Below are 25,096 nucleotides of genomic sequence, written 5' to 3'. Positions count from 1 at the left end.
CTTCTCCAAAGGCGCATGTTGACTTGGTAGTTAACCACAAAATGCCCCTATCTCTAGGTTATTTCCAAGCCCAAAAACCTTACATTACTTGATCCAAATATGGAAACCTAGATAACTTGATCCATTATATAAGACCTAAAAAGAAATATCCTATAATACTAGATCCATAATACAAGATCCAAAATAAACATATTCTACTAACAACTCACTCGTGACCCATAATGATAAGAGTTTGGACTCACTTTTTATAGATGATTCTAATTTTTCTTGTGTGTGTTTGATCATGACTAGGAGGTATGCCATTAAGTATGGAGGTGATATAGTATCTTTATGAAATTTCATATTGACTTACCATACCTTGAGGAATCATGATTCAACTTGGGTCATAATGGAAAAATTGCCAAAAATTGCACACTTTCTACTTATAGTACTAGTGCAACAAATACTTTTTATGCCTATTTAAAAATACTTTTTATGTCGGTTTTGAAACTAATATAGATACACTTGACAGAGGAAGTTTTTATTTTTTATGTTGATTTTGAAGCAATTGACACAAAAACATTCTACCAAATTCTCCATAAAACTCTAATTCCACCATTTCTTGTTACATTTAAACCCTTAATAATGAGGCAAAATCTCAAACATTTCATCAACTCTTTATCGCTTCCCAACTTTTTATTCGTTTAAAATTGGCACTGCACAAACTTTCTATGCGGATTTTAAGTATAGCTAACATAGAAACTCTTTTACTTTATTATAAAATTATCATCATATAATTTATTCTAGTGTGTAAATTATATCCTGACATAATAAATTATTATAAAAAATTAATTTTGCACTAATATAAATTTAAAATTTTTTATAGAAAAGTTAACTCAAATTTATGATGAAATAGTTAAATTATATGATATTGCCAAAAATCCAAAATTTACTTATAAGTTTTGACAAACTCTGTAGGATAGATGGTAAAATTACACCAAAATTAATACAGCAAACAAATGAAAATATTAAGATGATTAATGAAAGATTGAAAACATCTCCAAATGGATAAAATTTGTATACAAATGATATTTAGAATTCCATGAAGTAATCATATATTTACAAAAGTGGATGGTATAAGAAGAACAATCAAATAAAATATAAATTGAATCCAAAATTTATAAATCCTCATCAAATCAAATGTTCATTTTTTTTGTTAGTTTATAGCTTAGAAAAGAATAACATATAGTCTTATTATTGTTTAAGATTTAGAAAAATAATATGTATTTTACATTATGTATTACTGTTGAGTAAATATAGTGTTTGTTTTTAAAATTTGATTCTCTTTTTTAATATTTGTTCCTATAAGTAGCAACATTTTTTTAAGAACTTCAGCTGTGGTTACAAGTATATATTCGTCTCTATTAAATCAATTTTAAAATTCTATTAAAACTATAAATATTAAAAGTTCAACCACATATTATAATTTTAGTACTAAAAGATATATACTAATAATTTTTAATATGTAAAATATGCTTTATCCACGAGAGATAAATTTTATAATATATATTAGTTTTGCATGATAAATATTAATATATAAATGAACTTTTTTGTAAAATTTTAAATATGTTATTATATTCTAAAATTGTATGCTTAAATACAATAGTTTTAATCCACAGTGTGCATGCATGATGTAACAATGCTATTCAGAGTTTTTTATTTCTTTACTAATCTAACATCAATTTTAAGTTAACCATTTTCTCTCATTCTAGTATAACTTTTTTTTATGTAAATTTATTATCTAATCAAATAAAAGAAACCGAATAACTTTTAGTTAATTAGTATTTTTATTTAGAGGAAAAATGACACTCATTCACAATAAAAATCTATATTTTTAATTTTAATAAAAATTGTCATAAATTTATTAAATTTATTATAACTATTATAATAAGATTAGATTATAAATAAATGTTAAATATATTATTTTTATTTAATCTTTTTTTTAGTTTTATTTTTAATAACATTAGTATAAAAAAACATAGATGACAGAAGTAAAAGATTGTATATCTTCATGACACCAAGAAACATTTGGCATTATGGTATATGTCCATGATCTGCAAAGGCCAGTTTATTTGGAATCCCAAGGCTAAACATAAAGCAGTGGTTTGTTAGTTTTTATATAATAATAACAACAAATTATTTACTAAAAGTTGTTATATTTACTATGATTTTTTCTTAGTCAATATGTAATAATTTTAATTTTTGTGTGTATAAAAATTTATCTCTTTAATTTGAAAAGAAAATATAAAATTATTTTCCAAATAAGTCAACAAACAACTCAAACTTACCAACCGCACTTCTATAGAACTAATACAGTGTAATTTTGTAAAAAAACTAAATTCGGAAGCAGAACGACGCCGTCTTAGTCTTCAGAAAGAACAACATGAGAATATGTGAATCCCGAATCCGCATCACGTTTTCCCAATCTTCTTCTTGTTCAATCTTCATCTTCCAATCCCAATCCATCCATCGCGTTAGGGTTTTAATACTTGCAGTTCCTCATCCTCTTGTTCTCGCGCACTGTCATTGCCGTGCCTTCTCTCCTCGATCGCCAACTATCTTCGTCCCTCCAACTATGCAACGCACCCTCGCAATTCCTCCGTAGTTTTGCAAAACAGGTTTTCTTCGGTGCAGCAAAGTGCGTAACTGAGTCCCGTCGGAGTCCAACTTTACACACCAGAAGTTTCTTCGTTTTCTCAGTGTGAGTGCGTCTCTGAACGGTTTCCCGTTTAGCTTGAACAACTATGTTTCCTTTCCATCCGCATGGAGTTCCGAAACACGCATGCACTCTTCTCGCTGTAACCTGTGGGGCTAGTTTTGCCGAACACATGTCCTCACAGAATCAACACAAATATCCTTTCCCCGAGCTAGTTTCAGCAGGGCGTCTTGAGGTATGCAGGATTAACGCGTTCACATTGTTGTAATGTAGGTTTTGGTTTGATGTTGGGGCCACGGGAATAGCATGATGTGGATGTTTTGTTAATGCAGGTTCAAACGCTTCGGAATCCAGATAAGGATCAGTTTAGGAAAGTGCTGGAGTCGTATCAACCTAATTTTGTTTATTTGCAAGGAGAGCAGCTAGAGAATGGCAGAGTTGGTTCACTGGTTTGGCAAGGATTGGAATTATCGACTTCTGAAGATATCACAGAGCTCTTTGGTTCCACATTGCCCACGGCTGTATGTATTCTGAATTTTTAACTTTTTGACTCTGTGGGTGTGTTTTCTTGATGATGCTCTAGGTTACATGTATTAAGGTCATTGAAGAAAGTGGAGAGCTTGTAAAATTGGTAGTTTCTGTGTCTACTTGCTTGGTTATATTATGGTGACTAATAGCCTTGGAAAAAGAAGGAAAATATAGGAAGTAGATCTGCATACTGTTAAGAATGTAGGAGAGAGAAAGAAGGAAAAATAAAGGAAGTAAAAATGCATACTGTTAAGAATGTTAGAAACTTTCCTCTATATTTTCCTAGACCAGTTGTATGGCACATATATTTGAACCACCAGTATTGGACCAGTCAATGTGATATCAAAGAATTTAGACTATGGAAACTTGGTGATGTTGGGAGAGTTTTGACAGGGATCTGGGTATTATTATTATTATGTCATTTTTTTATTATTATTACTATTACTATTATTATTATTATTATTGTTGTTGTTGTTGTTGTTATTATAGGATGACTAAGTCTCACATTGAGTAATATGGGATGCTTGGTTGGTTACTTAAGTACTTGTCTATCCCCTTAACAACTAGCTTTTAAGGGAAGGTTTCCCAAGTTCTTTGGTGCTTATCCCTTTATTCATGAAATTTAATTGTCTTTCTCTCAAAATTTTGAGCTCTAATTCAGTCTATTTCTTAAGACATTTTTTTTGGCCAAATAATTGTCTTGATCTTATAAAAACTAATATGGTTCATCTGATTTACATTTGTTCCCCTCAGTTGGCATTGTGGGTATGGTATTTCATTTGATGCAATTTCATTGATTTCTTCAGGTTTATTTAGAAATACCAAATGGTGAAAGTTTTGCAGAATCTCTTCATCTTAAGGTAATTTTGTCTTAGTTGCTTGTTAAAACTCAGGTATCAATACTCAACAAACTACAATTTTTGAAGGATGATAAAAAGCAAAAGAACCCATTGCATTCTGATAATTCTATGGTGAAAGTTGGCTTATTTAATTGGACTGACTTTGCAGGGAGTCCCATATGTTATATTTTGGAAGACTGCCCTTTCTTCTTATGCTGCCTGCCATTTTCGTCAAGCATTTCTTTCAGTTGTACAGAGGTATGATATTTTTTATTTTATTGCAACTTGCAAGCATGTGGTGCATTCACAATGAAATGATTTTATGTCCTAAATCCAATTGTCCTACTGATTAAAGTCATATTGATGGATGATTGCATACGTGTTTAATGATGCTTCCAGTTGTGGCTCATCCATGACAGGAATACTTTCTTGTGAACTCTGGAATTTTTCTAGTTTATCAATTGTTAAAGTAAATCTTTGAAAATTTTACTAATATTTTTGCTTGAACTATGAAGGGCGACACTTTGCACAGTCCTGTGTGCCACTTTTTTTCTCATTTTCTGTGTTCATGCAATATTTGAGACCCTTTATTTTCTTCGGAAAAGGGAGAAATTCAAGTAGTGGATTTTGGTAAGATTTTGAAGGCAGTACTTAACATCTAGTGCTGTTTACAAATGTTTTGCAGTTCGTCTACACATACGTGGGATGCTTTTCATCTTGCACGTGCCTCTTTTGAACTTTACTGTGTCCAAAACAACCAAGTACTTTTGACTGACAGTCATGGTGCTCTTAGTGAGATGGGGCCATACCTTCTTGGTGACTGTCTCAAAATCAATGTTGACCCTCCAGAGATTGATGAGGAAGATGATGACGAAACTTCCCCAGGCACTCTGCCTGCCATAAAGATACATGAAGATGAAGTGAACTTGAGGTTTCTTATTTGTGGTGCACCTTCAACTGTTGTAAGCTTCTTTTGAATTCTACTTCTTATTATTAGTGTGCTCTAAAACCACCTTTAAACTTTGATGCTAATTTAATGAAAAATGTTTGTGGTAACTGTGACATTTTGACATGCCCCCAAGTACATATGCATGTTGAAATAAGTTTCTCTGTTGTGGAACAAAGCAAAAATATGTTTACCAATTTGCGACTGACGAAAGGATTGTTATATAACAATTCACTTAAATAAACACACCCATCCACACTAGATATCATTTATCGATTACTCATGGCTTTTGTTTCTTTCCAGGACGAGACATTGCTGAGATCTTTGGAGAATGGACTCAGAGCTCTCTTAACTATTGAAGTACGTTGACTTTATGTTTAGTTAAAATATCTTACGTGGATGATAAAACTCCATGTCAGCAAAATCTTTATATGTATAACCTTTCTCATAATGTAAAACTTAAAAATTTACTGTTAATGAATAAGATCCACTGTTTTCCCCCCTTCTATTAAATCTGGCGTATTCTTTCCTCAGGAGCAATTTAAGTATAGTCTAATAAAATGCAACTTCCCACTGTAATTTTAGTAGTCTTTTACCCTCTCTTGTTTTGTAGCTTTTTGCTACAACGTTTACATCTGCTTGAGATGGTCTCTTGGGAGGTTTTCTCAACTTTTGTATTTATCTTTTCAGATCCGAGGTTGCAAGCTCCATGGCAAGTTTAGGTATGTCAATATAACTTGCGTATGATTTATACTCATACATTTGATGGCTTGAAAAGTGTTTCTCATTCAAATTCCTATATTTTCATGGATATTCACTGGGACTTTATTGAACTGATGAATATGATTTGCCACCATGTAATATATCTTTTTATCCTATGGTACAGTGCCCCACCACCACCTCTTCAGGCAGCCACTTTTTCTCGGGGAGTTGTGACCATGCGATGTGATATATCAACTTGTAGTTCTGCACATATCTCACTTCTGGTATCTGGCAGTGCACAAACTTGTTTTAATGATCAGGTACCCTCCAACTATCTATGCTACTGTTTAAGTATTATTGATGTAGCCAAGAATAAATACTATTTGCTCTGATGATATATAATAATTTTTTAGTTCTAATCCTACATTTCTCTCATCAACTTTTTATAGGCATAGATACATATATTGTGTTTCTTAATGTTGGAGTTATAAGGTTATATATATATATATATATATATATCAAGATGTTTTTTAGTACTATTTTATCATTTTCTTTATCATTAAATTGTCCAGTGACTAATTTGCCAAGCATCAAGTCAATAATTTTATATATATACATCGTGCAAGATAATATATACATCTTGCAAGATACTTTTACCTGTTGAAAATTTTAAATTCTTATTCTTTGGTCTATTTGTTTTACTTTTTAGCTCTTGGAGAGTCATATAAAAAATGAGATAATTGAGAAGAGTCAACTAGTTCATGCACAACTCAACAATGAGGGAAACAAACAGAATATTTCTGAACCTCGCAGATCTGCTTCTATTGCCTGTGGAGCACCTGTATATGAAATTTGCATGAGGCTTCCTCAATGGGCTTTGCAGGTTTTAACATCTTTCTCCTTTCTCCTTCTTTATTATAATGTTATCTTTGTTAGTGTCTTATTGCTTAAAGTTATTATTTCTCAATGTCTTTCCTTCTTGCTAGTTTCATACTTGGGATTCATCAATGCTTTAATCATTGCTTGTTGTTCTCTTGTGGGATTATCTAACCTATATGTTAAAACTTTATCCTGCATTTTCTGCTTATAATACGTTTCATGTCCAATTTTGTACTAGGAAGGATTAGATAGTAGTATTCCTGCCTGGCATCTACCTTTGTTGTAAAGTACCCTGAATAACTGCTTTTTCTTTCATCTCTTCCCCCTTTCAAATGGGAGTACCAAGTTCTTTAAATATGCTGCTGTTTAGCCATATTATAATCAGAATGGTTCTAAGATAACCAAGGAATTTCACTCTGGGATTTTTCATTATGATTTTTTCAAGAAGTAATCATTGTCCCTACTAATCACACTGTTTTGACCTACCTGCGTAACCTGTTTTCAAATTGGATAATCTACATTTGCATGGCTAATAATCTAAGATAACCAAAGATTTGCACACTGGCATTTATCGTTTTTATTCTTTCAAGCAGTAATCATTGTCCCTACTAATCACACGGTTTTGACATATCTGCTTATCCTATTTTCAAATTGCATAATTTACATTTGCATGGCTAATAATGAACGAACTCAAACAGTGACAAGGACTTTTTCATAAATACATGGATGTTAAGTTCAGTATCCAAAGTTTGCATCCTATAAGAATTGGAGTTGTACATTAGGCATATTCGTTGTTATTCGGATTCATAATTGCTTGTCTTGTTGCTCCCTTCAGATTTTGAGACAGCTAGCACCTGAGGTTTCGTATCGAAGTTTAGTTGCACTCGGTATTGCTAGTATTCAGGGGTTGCCTATAGCTTCTTTCGAGAAAGATGATGCTGAGCGTCTACTTTTCTTTTATCAAAATTGTGAGAAAGATAGTGGTACAAGCAAAAATAATATAATATTTAGCAATCCTCCTGGTTGGTTGAAACCACCCCCTCCTAGAAGAAAAAGGTGTGAACCAAGCCAAGGGGCTAGCCCTGGTGTTCATGACGGTGTCTTTGCAGGGCACGGTGCTGTTTGTAAAGTAAATGAAGAGGAAAAGGATAGAAAAATGGCGAATGGCATTAGCACCCCATTAACTCCTGCTAGACAGAGATTAAAAGTATCTGCAATGAGGCCAATCCCTCACATTCGTCGCCATAGAATGACACCTTTTTGTGGACCTTCTGAGACAGACGGTTTTAATGGTGCCCAAGTTGAGGCTAATTTGCCACTTGTTGCCCCAGCAAAGCGGAGTACTGGGTCAACATCTGCAACACACAGAAAATCATTTTCAAGTGCAGCTCAATCTAAGCAGGTTATTTCATTGAACCCATTGCCTCTTAAGAAGCATGGTTGCGGTAGAGGCCCAGTTCAGACGTGCTCTGAGGTTAGTTTTCCTTTGTCCATTGTTTTAAGATAATTTGATGAACTGTAACCTATGGCTACATGACAATTTTTTATTCAAAAATTCTAATTATAGGGATTATTTCTTTTAAATATATACAACTCGAGTATTGTGCTCTGTTTTGATTTTGAATATAGCATTAGCTTACTTGAGAAAAATACAGAGGAATTAGAATGAGTTTTAGAGTGTGTTTTCCCCTCTTAGGATTTCATATTTATAATAACCTGTCATACATAAGATACAATGTATAAGAGAGAAGAGAATTCGAAAAGATACACCTAGGAACTAGGTCTAGCACAAAACACACAATACCTACTATAAATCCTATTCAAGACTATTTATTGTAACAATCTTCAAATAGAAACGTCTAAATTACTACATAAGTTGATGAAATGGTTGCTGTCATCCAGAAAAGAGAGTTTTCTTATATGGTTTTAACATTGATGTGAATTTTAATTGCCTATCCTAGAAGGACGATCTTCCTTTTCTAATTAATGATCTTTTTGGATCAATATTTCATAAAAGAATGTTATTCTAAGACCTAAATATTGCTAAATCATACTGGGCCAAGGGCCAACTGATATACGATGCAAACATTCAATGACAATCTATATTTAAAAAGCAAAAGAAAAAGAAATCTCTTGCTTTTCGTGTTTTCCTTTTAGTGATTTTTGGTCTGCATTCCATGAAGAAATTTTGTCCTAATCATTCCTGTAACTTTCTTTATTAGGAGGAATTTCTTAAAGACGTCATGGAGTTTCTAATTCTCCGGGGACATAATCGCCTAATTCCTCAAGGAGGGCTTATTGAGTTTCCTGATGCCATACTCAATGGAAAACGTCTTGATCTCTACAATTTGTATAAAGAGGTGAGTTAATGACTCTATTCTTTCAGAATGATTATGGATAAGTCTTTTTTTTTTTGTATATTTTCTTTCTCAATTTGTTGGTCTTTTTAGGTGGTTACGAGAGGGGGATTTCATGTTGGCAATGGCATCAACTGGAAGGGGCAAATCTTTTCAAAGATGCGGAATTACACAACTACCAATAGGATGACTGTAAGTTCTATGCGTTGACTATATACCTTGAGTAGTTCATTTGGTCCCAAAACTGAGTGTTGCTTGCACCCTACCTTAGACGGAAAGAACCTTAAATTAATACTTTCTTTCTTTTACAGTATTCTGTTATGTTCCTCATTCCAAAAACTAAAAATGGCGCAATCAGTTTATTTTATGGGTTGGGTCTTTGACTTAGACGTTGGTTTAAGTACTGATAATCATATGTTGCTGGCTATGCCTCTGTTATAGGTTCTTTAAAACATTGTTAGTTATATTGGCATAGAAGTTAAGATTGCACCGATGAGAAGTTCTTTGACTACTGAAGAAATTATGTTCTGACTGAATGTTTGTTTATTATGTGAAATGAACTGGAAGCTAAGGGTTTTTGTGCCTTCTTCTACAGGGTGTTGGAAATACTCTGAAAAGACATTATGAGACCTACCTTTTAGAATATGAATTAGCGCATGACGATGTGGATGGAGAATGTTGCTTGTTGTGTCACAGGTTTGTACTTAATATTTTTTAATCCAATGAAGCTATGCAGTCTCATTATTTTAAGAGTCCTAATGTATCTTTCACTTTATGATTGGCAACCGTAGCAACAGCTAATATATAATTTTTATGTACACTCATTACTGCTAAACAGTAGCGCAGCTGGTGATTGGGTGAATTGTGGCATATGTGGTGAGTGGGCCCACTTTGGCTGTGACAGAAGGCAGGGTCTAGGCGCATTTAAGGTACTACTTCATCACATAGAATTATTGTATATGCGATTAGTCTTGATGTTATAAAGAGAAAAATAATATCACTTTGCTTTTAATTATATTAAGGTTCTTGTCTTTAATTGACAACTTTTGCAGGATTATGCAAAAACAGATGGGCTAGAATACATATGTCCTCATTGTAGTGTTACAAATTTCAAGAAGAAACAAAATGTTGGTAATGGGTATTCTCAAGGGTCAATGCCTTCACGACTCCTTTGATGGTTTCTTTTCTGGAAGAGCAGACAAATTACTTACCTGCTTTGCGGATTTATCTGTACTCTATGTTTTAGATAGATTAGTAAAATATAGGAGGAAAAAAAAATTAAAATTAGGTCAATCAACAGAAATGTCATTAGGATTAGGCGAACCCCTTTCACCTTTGTTATTAATTAAGGGGAACAAAAATTCCTAATTCAGATAATGGAACTCTTACCACTTTCCGATCCCATCACATCAAACTCTCCATTGTGAGTTCAGAGTTAGTTTATTACGAGTGTCCTATTGTATTGAAAGGAAAATGTGTATAGACTTCTGCACTGAGAATGTTTATATGATTTAATTAAGCATATCATTTTCAAGTCTTTTTATTATATTCAAATACTACTTGGTTGTCAGATTTGATTGAGTGATGTCAAATAGAAAAAAATAATGTATATAATTGCTCATATAATTGCGTTCTGTATACGATCTAATTGCTCATATGTTCACAACCAAGACAACTTTTGAATACAGAAGGAATACTTTTTTGGGAAGAGATTATTTTGATAAAAAGCACTTTTTTTTATCAAAATTAGAATAAGCACCTCGTAACATAATTTTAAGACTTTTAGTTTACTTAGAATCACTTTTAATTCTACTTTTTAAGTATAAATTATTCTGTTTTGAGAATTTGCATTTTCTTTTGTGAATGGGCTGTCTAATGAAACTTCAAGAACAAACTTGCTCTTTTTTTTTATCATGAATTAGATTTTATTGAAAAATCTACCGCCTTTATAACTCCAATAAAAAAGTAACATGCTTATTAAAAAAAGGATATAATATATAATCTTCACTTAAAACTAACGTGTAAATTGTAACTTTTTTCTGTTTTGAAGCATTATTATTATTATTATTATTATTGATGACGAGACGATGCATCCCATACTAACTAAAAAAGAATAAACTTACTTTTGCCATTTGCATTTGGGATATGTTCTAATGTTTCGAAACACATGTCAAAAACAATATTTTGTAAACATTTCCTAATATTTTGATACGAGCTGCACAATAGAAAAAATACCGATTCTCTTTGTCCCTGCAATCGAACAGAGAATCTAATTAGGTCGTTATATTCAATACGACAAGGTGTTAAGTGGGTAGTTATACTAATTGTACAACGTGGAGAAGTTTATATTTTGGCCTAATTAATTTTGAAATAACTACTTCTAAAAGGTATTATAAATTAAAGGGTTAAATATGTTTTTGTTCCCTTAACTTTCAGAAAAAATTGGAATTAGTCCCTCTTCAAAACTTTGGACTAATTTAATCCCCAAACTTTAGAAATGTGTGAATTTAGTCCTTTTAACCAAAATTTGTTAACTTTATTTGATGTTTCAAACGCATTTATCAGTGAACATTGAAGCAAAAATGTGTCAAACTAGATAAACAACTCAAATGCTATCATGAAACGCACCTAAAACATCAAAAACAAAATTTAGTTAAAAGGACTAAATTCACACATTTTTAAAGTTTGGGGACTAAATTAGGCCAAAGTTTTAAAGAGGGACTAATTCCAATTTTCGCTGAAAGTTAAGGGATCAAAAACATATTTAACCCTAAATTAAAAAGGCTGAAAATAACATCTCAAACGTGAATTAATTAAAAGAATTGATTTATTTAGATTATGAAGTAAAGTTATTTCTGGAATACCAATTTGTTTCTATAAAATTGATTTTGTATCTCGAATCAATCCTATTTACCATGAAAGGTTTCTTTTAAACTTTTCTCTCCAATCAATTTTATATTAAGTGTCTTTTTTGTTTAATATAGTAATTTGTTACAAGTTATAATCAATCTCGCCCTAATATTTTTAAAATTCTCAATCAACGTGGTCCTTTCTGAAAATTTGGGAAAGTTAGTATAGAAGATTCTAACTCAAAATACTAAAATTACACGGTAGCATTTATAATGTTTTTTGAAAGAAAAGAACATTCTCACGAAGGAATTTGATTAGAAGTAGTTAAGAAAGGAGAAAGAAGTTATCAAAGGATTATATCAGATTCTATCATGGCGTGGATTCAACATAAATATTCCTAAGGAATAACTGCTTGAGTTAATGTTCCTTTCTGAAAACACCACACACTCACTCATTTCTCTTATATAAGATTCATTCTTCCAAACCAACCCTTCATCCTTCAAAAAACACATTTCTCTAATTTCTCCTTCACTTTCTGCTTTTCATGGCCAACATTATTGTCAACCCTTCTTCTTTCCTTCTCAGGTTAACCCCACCACTCTCATCTCTTATTCTTCTGCTTTGCATCACTATAATCCATTCTCACAAAACTTCAAGACAATATCATAAATTTTTTGGTGTTATAATATATATATATACATTTCTTTAACGATTTTAACTACTGAGAAAGAAGTTGTCCATAGTTTATTGTGTACTGTTTTTGTTTTATGGTATGCAACATGTTAAATATATGAAGGCATTAATGGTGCAGGAAGCGATGGTGTAGTGTTGTAACAGAGAGTTTGAGGATGCAAATGGAAGGCAAAAGAGTGAAAGGAAAAGCAAATAAAGAAGATAAGTTTTGGATGAGAGATCCAAAGACTGGAAATTGGATTCCTGAGAAACATTTTGGTGAAGTTGATGCTGCTGAGCTTAGGGAGAAGTTTCTGCCCAAACAACACACTAAATCTACCAATCAACTTAACTAGAATCTCATTCAAACAAAAACCACTTATATGTAATAAATATATGTTCTTCATGGTCTCGCTTACCTCTATAATAAGTCAATTTCATCATCATTCATTGTTCTCTATATCCAATAATTTTATATTTACTTGGTCTCTTAACTTTTCATTGCATTTTTTAAAAATAAAATCTTAATATAATTTCAAATTTTAAAACAAAAAGTACCTTTAATATATATAATGTATAACTCAATTATAAAATATCTTGATAGAATATATTTTTCTAAAATAAAAGAATTTTCAATGTGAGTTTTCTTGAGGAGAACACTTGGACCATGGTTGAATCCTCACCAAAATGAATCAAACTATAAGTAGTAAATAAATTTATGTATAAAAACTTAAGATATCGTAACTCAAAATCTTAAAATAATTAATTTATGAATTCATTTATTTATGTATATCATTCAACTTATTTGTTTTTAGTTAGGGTGGAAACTTCCAACTTGAATTCTTAATCAATTTTGTATTGGATTACTAAATATTATTATCGTAATTTATTAAAGATAATAGTATAAAACTATTTGCATATATAACTACTTTATTTAGATAATATTAAAGTTATATATAGTTTCATTGTTTTAAAAGATTCATTTCATTAATTAGTTTGTGTCAAGGAGAGATTCTTTTGTGTGTATATATTGAATTATATTATAAAAAGTGACTTTTAGTTTAATTAGCAAATAGTAATGTTAAAATTTTACTTTTAATATTGTTCAAAATGTAATTTTAACTATATTTCTAACTAATTTATAATTTGAACCTGAAAACACAAACATTATAAATAAAAGATTTTATTTTATTTTATTAAATTAGATGTATTCCTCTTTCAAATTTGTATTCACAAAATAAAATTTAACCATCCCAAAATATTTGTTGAAGTATATTATAGAATTTTAGTGTAAATTTGGTAGTGACTATACGTATTTAATCCATTGTTATCCGTAGCAAGCATCACACATTATAGTTAATTATGAAGAATTGTCTCACACTCCTACCATTTATAGGAATAGGAATGAGGGTTGAGCATAGATAATGTCTACTTGCTACCTCATCCATACTAAAATAATCTTTCCATTATCCATCTTGTTATTTATTGGATATTCGTTTAAAAAGTATTTACACGGATAATAAAACTCATAGATACCCACGAATATCTAAAAAAAAATATTTTATAAATTTTTAAAATAAAATCTAAATAAAATTATAAAATAAATAAATAAGATATAATATAAATTAAATTAAATTTTGATTTTAATTAAATTTAACCTAATACAATATAAATTAATTTTAACTTAAAATATAAATTAAATTTTTATTTAAACTTTTTGCAAGTAATAGATATCTACGGACACTAATAATATAATATTCACGTCTAACTCGTTTATAAATAGATATTAAAATATTCACTATTTACTACCATTTATAATAAATATTTACGAATACCAACTCTCCGTCACAATAAAATATATTTTTCATTTTATAAAAATATATTAGTGAACACAGGATTTAAAGTGTAAACTTGATGATTGAAACTAATAACGTGATTGTCATTTTTCCTCAAAAATTGGAATTGTTGAGAATGAGAATTAGAATATGAGAATGACATCCCTCCTGTTCACCCCTCCCCAAGAAGAGCCCAATTCAGTTTTCACCTTCTCTTAAAAAACAAAGTATGAAATTTCTTTTTCCAAATGTGCTTCCAGCTAAAAGGATTAGTCCCTCCCATACCCATTGGAGAATAGATTCTTGCAAACTCATTGGGTGAAAATGGCTTCAATAATTCTTCTTGCTCGATTCTTTTTCTTTTATTGTGTCTATTCAATGGATGATTGATTGCAGAGTTTGGGTTTTATGCTTCATAGGTGGCTACTCATTATGGCCTTAGTTAAGTATATTTTACACTCATATCACAAGGATTTTTTAGACAATCTTACTTACGGTAACATGACATTATAAATACTTCAAAAAGTTTTTATATGTAGTCAGAATTAGATTCTCTGTTACATTAATTACTTCTGAAACAGAAAATTTGTTTAATCACTATGCAAACCCATGTGTATATTGAGTGAATGATGGTTTATGAAATTAACTGAATTATATTAGTTTATTAAAATTAGTTTTGACAAAAACAAGCTAAAGTTTTGATTATAATTAAAATATATATTTATTTTAAAGTAATTTGTGATAAAAAAAACTCCTCTTTTAAGACCATGTATATCTCTATCCGATATAAATTTATGTGGAAAAGAGCCATTTAGAAAAACAAAATTTCCTAATCCATTTTTATTTATTGTCTAGTGAAATATGCATTTAAAACATAAATGTGCTTACGGAGTTGAAGTACTCCTCAAAATACGCATTAACTTTGGAAGGACTAAAGGTTGTGGCTTCATAAAAACCTGTTAGTCAAATTCGGTATGATAAAAAATTTATGCCTTCAAAATGTAACAAATAGAGGTGGCAGGGTGAAAAAGAGAATCTTCAATCAAATCAAGGTAAAAGTGAATAAGATCATCTAAGTAGAAGGAGTCTGGACTCGAAATCTCATAAATGGAAATTTTTAGAACTCAATCAAGTAACAATATTAGTAAATAAGTAAAAAGGATGAGGGAAAGATTGTTAAGATTCATTCAAGTCTCAAACATCACATGAGATAAAAACTTGTGGAAAATGACTAATATCTAAAAATGAAAACTCCATAGACCAATTTAGGAAGAAATTGATATGTTTAAATGTGAGTCTAAAGTCCCACATCAATTAAAAATCAGTAAAATAACTAGTATGTAAATAAAGGGACCACATAAACCTATTAGGGGGATTGTGGGGATTCAATGTTGATACGAAGTCTTATATCTTTAAAAACGGGTAACGGGTTACTCTAAGAAGGTCAACTAATTTAGACTAATTCGTTAGGTGTCTGACGTGAATCAGAGATCCTTGGTTACACTGAACATGCTAGTGCATGTCTTGTTACAAAGTTATGTCATAAAACACAATCTTGAAGTGAGGCGAACAATTTAAATGAATGGAAAGATAGTTATAAAGGAATAACTACAAGTATAGCTGGATGAGTTCATCACTAACAACTGATGGAGTAAGAACACCTAAATCAGTGAAAAGCAGAGTGAGATACTGTGGAGGAGTATAATCCCGCGCAGAACATTCAACCTCAACCTTGGATGGAACAGGCACACCAAAATCAACAGGGCGTAAGGCAGGGGCCAAATCCTTTTGATCCAGAGGGTAAAATCGAGCAAACTGTCAATTACATACAGGTATGTAGCAGGTCCATTACTAATCGAGTTTTATTTTGATACACGGTAATTATCTTATTCTAACAATCAATTAGACAGAATTTTATACCCAACTTTTAAGGAAACTGTCTATTACAAAACATGATAATCTCACCATTGTTCATACATGGGAACCATTATTGGGTGACTCTTATAAATTCCACTTTGAGCAGAAGAAGAAGCATAATGTTGAATTAAGTCTAAGAGGTTCTCATACGGAATCAACTGATTTTTTTGGTGAAGACTCTTTTCTTATAACTTCTTATAACATACTGTACTAATAAAACAAGCCAAGACTCCTGACACTATTAATCAATGGCCTAAGTCATTAAGTCATAAAAATTACCGTGTTAAACAGTAGTGTATTCTAATCAAATTCCTATTGATCAATATAACAACTACGCAGAAAAATGGAATCAAAGCATACCTTGTAACTTTCAGCAGCCACATAAACTGGCTTGTTCATACTCTTAGCCACCATTGCAATTTGGTAAGTTCCCATCATGTTGATTATACCACCACTTTCAACAACTCCATCTGCCCCAACAAACACCATGTCAACCTCATCCATAGTATAAGCCACTGCAGAGTCTATAACAAGTTTCACAGTCACATCAAGCTTCGCCAGCTCATTGGAAAACCGCAAACCCGTTCTATCTGGTCTCCCCTCTAAAAATTAAGAGTGATCCATCAATTCCATCCTTAAAATATTACCCTCTTTCTTAGTTACTCCTTAAAAAACTATTTAGCTAATTCAGGCAATAATAGAAATCAAGCTGAGTAGTAAGCTCAAATACAAAACATTCTTCAAATCACTGTTTGAACTTAATCAGAATACAATAATTAAGAGATTAAAGCGGTAAATATATTTTCAAAACTAAAAAACCTCGTTGCTTTAGAGAGAGCAGAACCTGTGCACAAGACTCTAAAGAGCTTGTTATTCTGTGCAGCGAGTTTGAGAATCTGAAGCACGACTCTGGAGAAACCGTGAACAAGAATTGTGCAACCGTCGAATATAAAATCCTGGCTCAGCATTGCAATGATTTCGCGAGCCTGAAAAAGGAACCGATTGAAAGAGTGATGATGCGAGTGAGTGAAAGGGGGGTGGGGGAGTGATTGAGTGAGTGAGTGAGTGAGTTACCTTGAAGGAGATTTCGCCGAACTTATCGGCGCGTTCGAGCAAGCGAGACTTGGCGGAATTGAAGTCTTCGTACTCGAGAGCGGAAGTCCTGGTGACGTATCGCATGAAGAGATCGCAGGCGGCGGTTAAGGAGATTGAGGTTGTATCCCAACACTGTGTGCAGCGTAACACCGGAACAGAATCGGTTAATGATAATAATCACAAAATCAATTTCAATGAGAAGAGAAGGGATGGGGGTGGTTACTTTGAGGGAATCAGAGGCGCTTTTGAGTTGGATTTCGAGCTGCATCATGGTGGTGGCCTTGCTGGAGCGGATAACGGCGGCCAAGGCACGAATGGCGGCGACGGCCTCCGCCAAATCGGGGTGCTTGCGCCAGGTGTCGAACTCCTGGATGACGGAGAAGGGTTCGTCGGCGTCATTGTGGGAAGGAGGAAGAGGAGGAGATGGAGGAGGAGGAGAAGGGGTACGAGGGACAGTGGCGGACTGAGCCTGAGCAAGCCAATCGGTGCTCACTACCCCGAACTGCACCGCTCTGTTCTCGTAGTACGCTGATGTCTTCCGATTCTCCATTCAATTCCTCCTCGTCTCACTTCCTGTAAATCAGCCAATCGGTTATTTTATATTACTTTTACACTTTAGAAATTATTTTTAATTAATAAATCAAAAACAAAATCCAGGGTGAAATAATTATATATTTTGTTGAGAAATATGGTGAATGTTGATATATTATTCACTTCAAAAGAGAATAATCCTCCTGGAGAATTGATAGTTTTTAGACCAATATCTCCTTTTTTGGAAGTAACAAAAATCATTTAATACGTTCCCTTAAAAGCATCTATATTTATGATGAAAATAAAAATATCAAGAGATTTAGATGTTTAAATAATTCAATCGTGAGAACATAATTCGACTCAGTTTACTGTCCCATCTTAAGCCTCGCATTGACTTAATTTTGTTACAAATGATCACACAAAATAGGTCAAAAGAATATGCAAGCTAAATTAGCTGTTCTCCTAAAGTTTACTCCAGCAGCTCTGTGAGAAACACTTAAAACTCTTTCCTCTCTACCCTTTTCTTATACCATATTGTATAGTCACCTGGAAAATTTTTCAGAACCGAAATTAGGAATGAAAGGAACTGCTGACATGTATAAGAGAGCAGAACTGAGAATTAGATGAGACTAAAGAACAAGATATGTTTTTCTCTTGAAAAGCATTTTATTACCATCCCCTCAAGAAATGGCCTATTGCCCTTTTGCCATGTTCTCGTCATACCACAGCCTGAACTCTATCCGTGGCTTTGGAAAGAGAATTTGATCCCATGTGCCAAATAACTGATTTAGGAAAAGCCGTGTCTTATCATTCATCTGTAATTTGTTTCCATGTTTACCTGAGGCCAGAAACTAATTATATTCAATGAACTGTGCCGGTGTATTGAATAAGCAGAGTATAACTAATATTGCAATCACATTTCAAAAGTTACACAAAGTGGATTAGCAAAGAACTTGTCCAGATCTTTAGTTTATCATCTCCATTTTCAAAATCATAGTAACACACAGGATAAGGTTCAGATTGGTGGCACTCCCATTGCTCCTTAACAAAGGCTAGTATCCATTATTTTATAATGATTTTAATCGTAAAGAGTTTCCTGCCATTTCTGATGCCTTCAAACCTAGTATCACAAGTTGCTGGGATCAGAATAGGATTTCCGGGATTACTTGTAAACTCATGGAACTGGCAACCTTTCTCAAAGTTCTAAATATGCAAGGTTATCAGCTGGGTTGTGCCATGTGGAAGAAAAAAATGCATCCCACGGGTCTTTTTATAGCACGATATATACTTTCTCCTGTTTGACAACTCACAAGGGATACTCCCATCCCAACTGATTCATCTCCCCTCTCTATCCAAAAGCTCAATTTTCATTGCCATGTTCGGAGCTTCCAATTCCATGTCTTTGCATTTTGGTATGTCATTCATGCTCAGGCATTCCCTTATCTGATTCTTTTCTCCGTTACCTTTTTCAGGCTTAGCTTCATTGAAGCCTTCAGGCTTAGCATTCAGTTTTGATGCCTGTGCTCAGGTTCATTGATGAGTGGCAGTTACACTTTACATGTTCTAAAAATCATCTACTATATTACTAAGCATGACCATTTTATTTTATACGCAGCCTTTCTGAGTTAACATGGGTAACATTTGAAATATAGTGCACTTCCTTTAGATATATTTTGACAATAAGTTTAATTGCGTTTTCAAATCACATGTCAAATCGCATGCTTCATGCTCTTCTCCTCTTCAATCATATACTATACAGAAAAATATAATGAACAGGAACCAAATACTGAAACATGGCAACACACAGTTAAGAACTTATATTCAAAGAAGGTTGGGGAACCTTCAAAACTAACATCCACCCAATAACCCAGAAACAGAAACTAACTCATACGAGAAATCCTAAATAACAAGCTAAAAGATAGATCAGGTTTAAATCCTATTTTCCCCCATTTTCCTATAATACATTTTGAAAGGTTTAATTGTATTCAGTGGTTCCTGATATCTAACATATGTAAACTAAACCTCACCAACTACCAACAAACAAATGCCAAATATTAAGCAGTGATGAATAAACAAACAAGAGAAAACAATAGCTGGAACAAACCTTGCTCGTTGCAACCAAACACCAAAGATGGAAGGCTATAATTGGAGGCATCGTAGTAGAAACTGGGAATCAGCGCCTTAACGAACTCATGGTAAAGCGAGGAAACATCTATGCCATCCTCCACCAGGAAGGCGAACACGTGATCGGAAGCAGCACACCAGGCTTTCAACCAAAGGGCGTGCAGGCCACATTGCCCGTCCTATAATGCACAACCTTTTCATCGATCGCGTCCACGAACTCCAAGATCTGAGGCACCTCTCGGAGCTTATTCGGAGGCGGCGAGGGAGTGGAGGCACCGGGAGAGTGCGGCGAGGCGGTTGAAGACGATGACGTTGACAACGAAGTTGAAATTGGGTTCGGGTTTTGGGTTCGAATCGGGTTGGGAAGGTGGAACTTATCATTTTTAATCTTATATTATCTTAGAATTTTGTAAAGAATTTTTTTAGGAGTTGTGCGAACTTAAAAGGCCAATTATTTTGGGGGTAGATTCAAATTTATTCTGAAACCTAATTATTTTTGAAATATTTTGGAAAACAAATCCAATTATTTGATAAACTTAATTTGTTTTATAAGTATTAATATAAAAATAATTTAATGAATAGTATTTTGTAAAAACAATGTTCATCTAAACTAATTCTGCATAAGTTTTAAGTTAATCTTTAGAATTGAAGAAATTTGGAAAATTATGTAAGCATTAAAACAAGTATTTTTAACTTAATACACGATTATTTATATTTATTCCACACAAAAAAAATACAACTAGAATACAATTACTAAATTTATAAAATTTAAATTTAATAATTTAATAGTTTTTATTTAATTTTTGTAGAACATTTTTACAAATTTTAGGAAGTGCTTATAGAAGTTATTAATTGTGAATGTTAACAATTAATCATTTTAAGCAATATTTAGCAGTATTAAATCGAATACGTAAATGAACATTATGAAATATATATGTGAGAATTTGACTTATCATTTAAAAAAACCCAAACAGGCTCTATGCTGAAGAAGACATTTTTTCTATACCTTTTTTAATAAAAAATATTGAAGTAAAATATTTTTCCTTCCAAATTAAAAATGTAGAGGATTAGCTTTATACTTGTAGGATCAACATAAAATAGATAGCCAAAGCCTCTTAAATCTTAAACATCGAATGAATTAATCCTTTTTTTCACTTCTAATTCATCCGTTTGAATTTACACTTCTAATTTTCTTAAATATTTATAATCAAATCCTCCAATGACTCTTTTACTGAAATAATTAGGAATTTAAGTTGATTTTTTCCAAGAAAACTATTTAAAGGATTTAACTCAAAAATAAACCAATGTTGATTAAGACTTAAAAATATAAATGTAAACTTAGGGTTGATATATATTAGGAAAATTTGAAAGATGGTGTGTTATTTATGTAGAAAATTTGTTCATTAAAATTTTGTTTTTTAAAAAATATTCCAAAGAATGAAAAAAGAAAAAGTATTTAAACTTTAATTCTTAAATATATAAAATTATTGAATAAGATAGAACAAGTTATTTCAAATATAATATAGGGTTAAATATGTTTTTAGTCCCTAAACTATTGGTCGTTTCTGGTTTTCGTCCCTCTTCCAAACTAAGGTACGATTTGGTCCTCATTCTTTAGAAAAACGTTCGTTTTAGTCCTCAAAATTTTGTTTTTAGTCCTCGTTTTAGTCCTCAAAACGTTCGTTTTTTTCGACTAAAACGAACGTTTTTTAAAGATTGAGGACCAAATCGTACCTTAGTTTGGAAGAGGGACGAAAACCAGAAACGGTCAATAGTTTAGGGACTAAAAACATATTTAACCCTATAATATAAAAGAAAGATAATGATATTTGAAAATATTTTTTTCACAATATTTTAATATCATTTACGTGTGATTTTGTGATTGGTTCATGTTGGTGTTTATGATTATTATTATTGATTGTAGAGTAATTTTGAACCAATCACAGAATAATACGTAAATGATGTTAAAATATTGTAAAAGAAATGTTGTCAAAGTATCGTTATCGTAAAAGAAACTATGCTAAAGAACATATCATTAACACTTCTATGTAGAGAATCAAAGGCTGCATTTCCGAAAGAAAACAAAAGTAAAATTAAATTTGATTTCAATCATTTTGTGATTGATTAATCACACACGCACACTTTTCTGCAAAGCTCAACACAGAAATTGTATTTAGCAATCGATGTGCTATAATTCTCACTCAATATGTAAATCACTACTGTTGTGGAAACTGTTGCTTCCAAAATACTTACATTTTAGAGTTTATAAGATTGTATGCTACAACAAGTCCCATAACTAGAGAAAGATCTATATTTTGCTCCACTACCATTGTGAAAACATCTTCTCCTAAATCAACTCCACTATGTGACTTCTTCCTCCTTAGCTGCAAACACAAAAACAGGTATAAGTAAAATAATAATAACAATTCTAAAATCCTTCTACTATGTTCTTCTACTTTCTCTCTCTCTCTCTCTATATATATATATATATATATATATATATATATATTTATTGTGGTACTAAAACATCTTAAGTCATTACACCCATCACGAGATCAGCACATCACTAAGGTCGTGCTCTCCAAACACGCTTTCACCCTTTCAGAAACTAATTCCAAAAAAGACAAATGACTTAGTTCATGATACATTGATATACAAATTTTTTATATTCATTTGACATTATTTTTCTTTACTTTTTACTTTATTTCTTCTTTTAAAGTACAAAAATTCACTTTTTTATGACTATGTTATCTTTGTAATGTGTGTCAAATGAATGTAAAGATATGTCACTTTATCATTACTCTAAAGAGAAATGGTATTATGACATACTTTTACATTCATTTGATACATGATACAAGGGTAAAATAGTCATAAAAATGTAAAATTTTGTATTTTTTTAAGAAAGAAGAGAGGAAAAAATAAGTAAGGGTAGTCTCAAATGAATGTAAAAATTTAGATGTGTCAAATAATCATTTTTCTACTCTAAAATTTAGAAAAATGATTCTTTGACACATAATTTTTTTACATTGATTTGATACTACTTTTTTTTACTTTTTACTCTCTTTCTTCTTGAAAAAAATACAAAAAATTACACTTTTATGACCATTTTACTCTTATATTGTCTGTCAATGAATGTAAAAGTGTGTCAAGATACCATTATTCCTAAATTAAAAAAAAATGATACTTTGACACAGATAAATTTTTTACATTCATTTGACACTATCATTTCTTACTTTTTAATTTATTCTTTTTCGAAAAAATACAAAAGTTCATTTCTTTATGATTATTTTACCTTTATAGTGTGTGTCAAAATGTAAAAGTGTGTCAACCAACCATTACTTAAATTTAAAACTTACCCATTCTCATAATTTTTACACGTGTAAAAAAAGAAAAGAAAAACCAACTAAACAATCTTCATTTAATGCATTTGTTTTTATGCATATCTCCCTTTTGCTGATAGATATTAAAGATGAATGAATCGAGTTCATGAGATATTTGAGGAATTATGAAATTAATGGTGTTAAACTTTGCTGATTAACAAGATGTAAGAAACCTTACCTCTGCAACCACCACTCCAACCTCATTAGATATTTTGCAAGCTGAACTGCAGGTGCTGCTTTCTATTTTATGAATATAGGGTTGGTTTTTGTCCAAACCAAGTTCAACTTCATAGATCGAACCCCCTTTAGAGATCTTATAAGTTTTTGAAACTCGAAAGCATGGTCCTTTGTGGTCATTTCTTGTTGCTGGAAATCTATAACCCTCCCAGAATCTGGACAACTTATATTGCTGAAACCACAAAAGACTAAAATAATGTTATACATCAGTTATTTTATGTGAAAGACTGTGCATGAAATTTGCTTACCTTTTTTAGCATAGTGAACAAAATATCACCATTTTGGTCCATGAGATGAACTTCTGCTCTATGCTTGCAGTTGTAGTTATCAACTCTGTATGCAATCTGGCCATTGGAATCAAAAACAGTGCACCCTTTTCCATTCAGTACAAGAGATTTCATCCATAGGGTAAAAGTTTCTTGCTTGCAAGTGAAACTGCAGGTAGTAGAGGATTCTAGTGCTTGGGGACAAACTTTTCCCATTGTTGAAATTGTGTGTAGCATGTCACTGATAAAAGGTTTTTATATATACTAATGGGATAACCATATATTATTATGGCCACATGAAATTTTTAATCAAAGTCGGTTAAAGAAAATAAAGCATAGAATGATTCTCAGTGAGTGGTTTGAGGATGAAGGCAAAACACAAAAATAATAGTACAAACCACACATGATATAAAATACAATATCATGTCTCATTTGTTAATTATGTTTTTGTTTAATATGATTTCTTGGCGTGTTCTTTGAAATTAAAGCAAAACTCCACAACTGCAGCCGTAAGCTTGTTTACAACTAATTGCCCTAAACCTTATCATCAATATATAATAGTGACTTTTTGCTGCAGGTCATATCAGACGTTACATAATATAATCCCCACTTGTTGCTTGATGATGAAAAGCAGATGAATGTATGCCATTCAATAGTTTTTTTATAGTATTAGTAGTTGCACAATGCAAAGGTTTCATTGTATGATCTTGTTGTTATTATTATAAACCAAAGTATGTACGGAGACTTCAAAATGATAGTATTTTATATTATACTTGTTTGAAACAAATTTAATGCACTGGTCTGCATTTTTACACTTTTAGTTTTAAAACTTGTATGCAATATTGTATCACCATATAAATTAAGTAAATTATATCGTTTTATTAGAGAAGATAGTATATTGTATGGTCTTTAACATGGTGATTATGGAGACCTTGACATATTAAAAAATCTCAAAAAAGTAAACTTTGCAAAGGAAATTTGAATGGTAATGAATACAGAAAGTCTGTAAATAAAGAAATATAATCAAGTAGCATAGAACTGGAATGAAATTATCACAGCAAAAATATTTATTTCATTAGTACACTGGTAAATAGTTATACTATTAGTATATTAGAGTATCAAAAGGTGAGATAATTACTATCTCTCTTGTGATCATGAATATTTTTTATATTTATTAGGTCAGGACTATTTTTTTCTATATTAAAATTATAGTTTATTTAACAACATGGTTAAGTGGTTAAAA

General features: G+C 31.7%; 3 protein-coding genes and 1 long non-coding RNA gene across 6 annotated transcripts; 2 read left to right on the top strand and 2 right to left on the bottom strand.

Moving 5' to 3' along the window:
• Positions 1-2,399: 2,399 nt before the first annotated feature.
• Positions 2,400-10,518, top strand: LOC148191452 (AT-rich interactive domain-containing protein 4-like). Its single transcript, XM_088102267.1, has 15 exons — positions 2,400-2,930; positions 3,028-3,216; positions 4,030-4,083; positions 4,232-4,320; positions 4,748-5,024; positions 5,312-5,368; positions 5,699-5,730; positions 5,895-6,030; positions 6,420-6,593; positions 7,425-8,063; positions 8,812-8,949; positions 9,040-9,138; positions 9,542-9,642; positions 9,785-9,875; positions 9,999-10,518. The coding sequence occupies exons 1-15, from the start codon at positions 2,784-2,786 to the stop codon at positions 10,119-10,121; spliced, it is 2,346 nt and encodes a 781-aa protein (XP_087958393.1). The 5' UTR covers positions 2,400-2,783; the 3' UTR covers positions 10,122-10,518.
• A 1,772-nt stretch (positions 10,519-12,290) lies between these two features.
• LOC148191451 (uncharacterized) lies at positions 12,291-12,914 on the top strand. The gene is made up of 2 exons (XR_015782841.1): positions 12,291-12,381; positions 12,608-12,914. It is a non-coding gene; the product is annotated as an uncharacterized LOC148191451 (long non-coding RNA).
• A 2,621-nt stretch (positions 12,915-15,535) lies between these two features.
• Positions 15,536-20,336, bottom strand: LOC124822969 (uncharacterized). 3 transcript variants are annotated; one of them, XM_088102341.1, is made up of 6 exons: positions 19,951-20,336; positions 17,539-17,888; positions 17,295-17,447; positions 17,065-17,206; positions 16,581-16,822; positions 15,536-16,088 (listed from the first exon to the last, which is right to left on the bottom strand). In XM_088102341.1, the coding sequence occupies exons 2-6, from the start codon at positions 17,863-17,865 to the stop codon at positions 15,912-15,914; spliced, it is 1,041 nt and encodes a 346-aa protein (XP_087958467.1). In that variant the 5' UTR covers positions 17,866-17,888; positions 19,951-20,336; the 3' UTR covers positions 15,536-15,911. The 3 variants fall into 3 exon arrangements, with proteins under 3 accessions (XP_087958467.1, XP_087958468.1, XP_047151034.1); XM_088102342.1 differs by having other exon boundaries at positions 15,536-16,118; positions 16,581-16,690; positions 19,951-20,334; XM_047295078.2 differs by having other exon boundaries at positions 15,536-16,118; positions 19,951-20,329.
• A 1,702-nt stretch (positions 20,337-22,038) lies between these two features.
• LOC124822971 (protein LURP-one-related 11-like) lies at positions 22,039-24,229 on the bottom strand. The gene is made up of 3 exons (XM_047295082.2): positions 23,836-24,229; positions 23,529-23,759; positions 22,039-22,354 (listed from the first exon to the last, which is right to left on the bottom strand). Exons 1-3 carry the CDS (start codon positions 24,088-24,090, stop codon positions 22,220-22,222), a joined length of 621 nt encoding a protein of 206 aa, XP_047151038.2. The 5' UTR covers positions 24,091-24,229; the 3' UTR covers positions 22,039-22,219.
• Positions 24,230-25,096: the final 867 nt, after the last annotated feature.

This window comes from Vigna umbellata, chromosome 11, assembly GCF_029865625.1.
Source record: "Vigna umbellata cultivar VRB3 chromosome 11, Vumbellata_1.0, whole genome shotgun sequence".
Lineage (NCBI taxonomy): Eukaryota > Viridiplantae > Streptophyta > Magnoliopsida > Fabales > Fabaceae > Vigna > Vigna umbellata.
Note: the sequence above shows the minus strand (reverse complement) of the source record. Positions and strands in the feature narration are given on the sequence as shown.

What these genes read in the sequence shown, in the direction of transcription:
- LOC148191452 (XM_088102267.1), top strand. Translation starts at nt 2,784, where the DNA reads ATGTTTCCTTTCCATCCGCATGGAGTTCCGAAACACGCATGCACTCTT. An exon ending in GTTCCACATTGCCCACGGCT is followed by an intron (nt 3,217 to 4,029) that starts GTATGTATTCTG and finishes TGATTTCTTCAG; the next exon opens with GTTTATTTAGAAATACCAAA. An exon ending in AGGGTCTAGGCGCATTTAAG is followed by an intron (nt 9,876 to 9,998) that starts GTACTACTTCAT and finishes CAACTTTTGCAG; the next exon opens with GATTATGCAAAAACAGATGG.
- LOC124822969 (XM_047295078.2), bottom strand. Translation starts at nt 17,865, where the DNA reads ATGGAGAATCGGAAGACATCAGCGTACTACGAGAACAGAGCGGTGCAG. An exon ending in TCGGCGAAATCTCCTTCAAG is followed by an intron (nt 17,207 to 17,294) that starts GTAACTCACTCA and finishes TTCCTTTTTCAG; the next exon opens with GCTCGCGAAATCATTGCAAT. An exon ending in TGGCTGCTGAAAGTTACAAG is followed by an intron (nt 16,119 to 16,580) that starts GTATGCTTTGAT and finishes TGTAATTGACAG; the next exon opens with TTTGCTCGATTTTACCCTCT.
- LOC124822971 (XM_047295082.2), bottom strand. Translation starts at nt 24,090, where the DNA reads ATGCTACACACAATTTCAACAATGGGAAAAGTTTGTCCCCAAGCACTA. An exon ending in TGTTCACTATGCTAAAAAAG is followed by an intron (nt 23,760 to 23,835) that starts GTAAGCAAATTT and finishes TTGTGGTTTCAG; the next exon opens with CAATATAAGTTGTCCAGATT. An exon ending in TTGGAGTGGTGGTTGCAGAG is followed by an intron (nt 22,355 to 23,528) that starts GTAAGGTTTCTT and finishes TTGTGTTTGCAG; the next exon opens with CTAAGGAGGAAGAAGTCACA.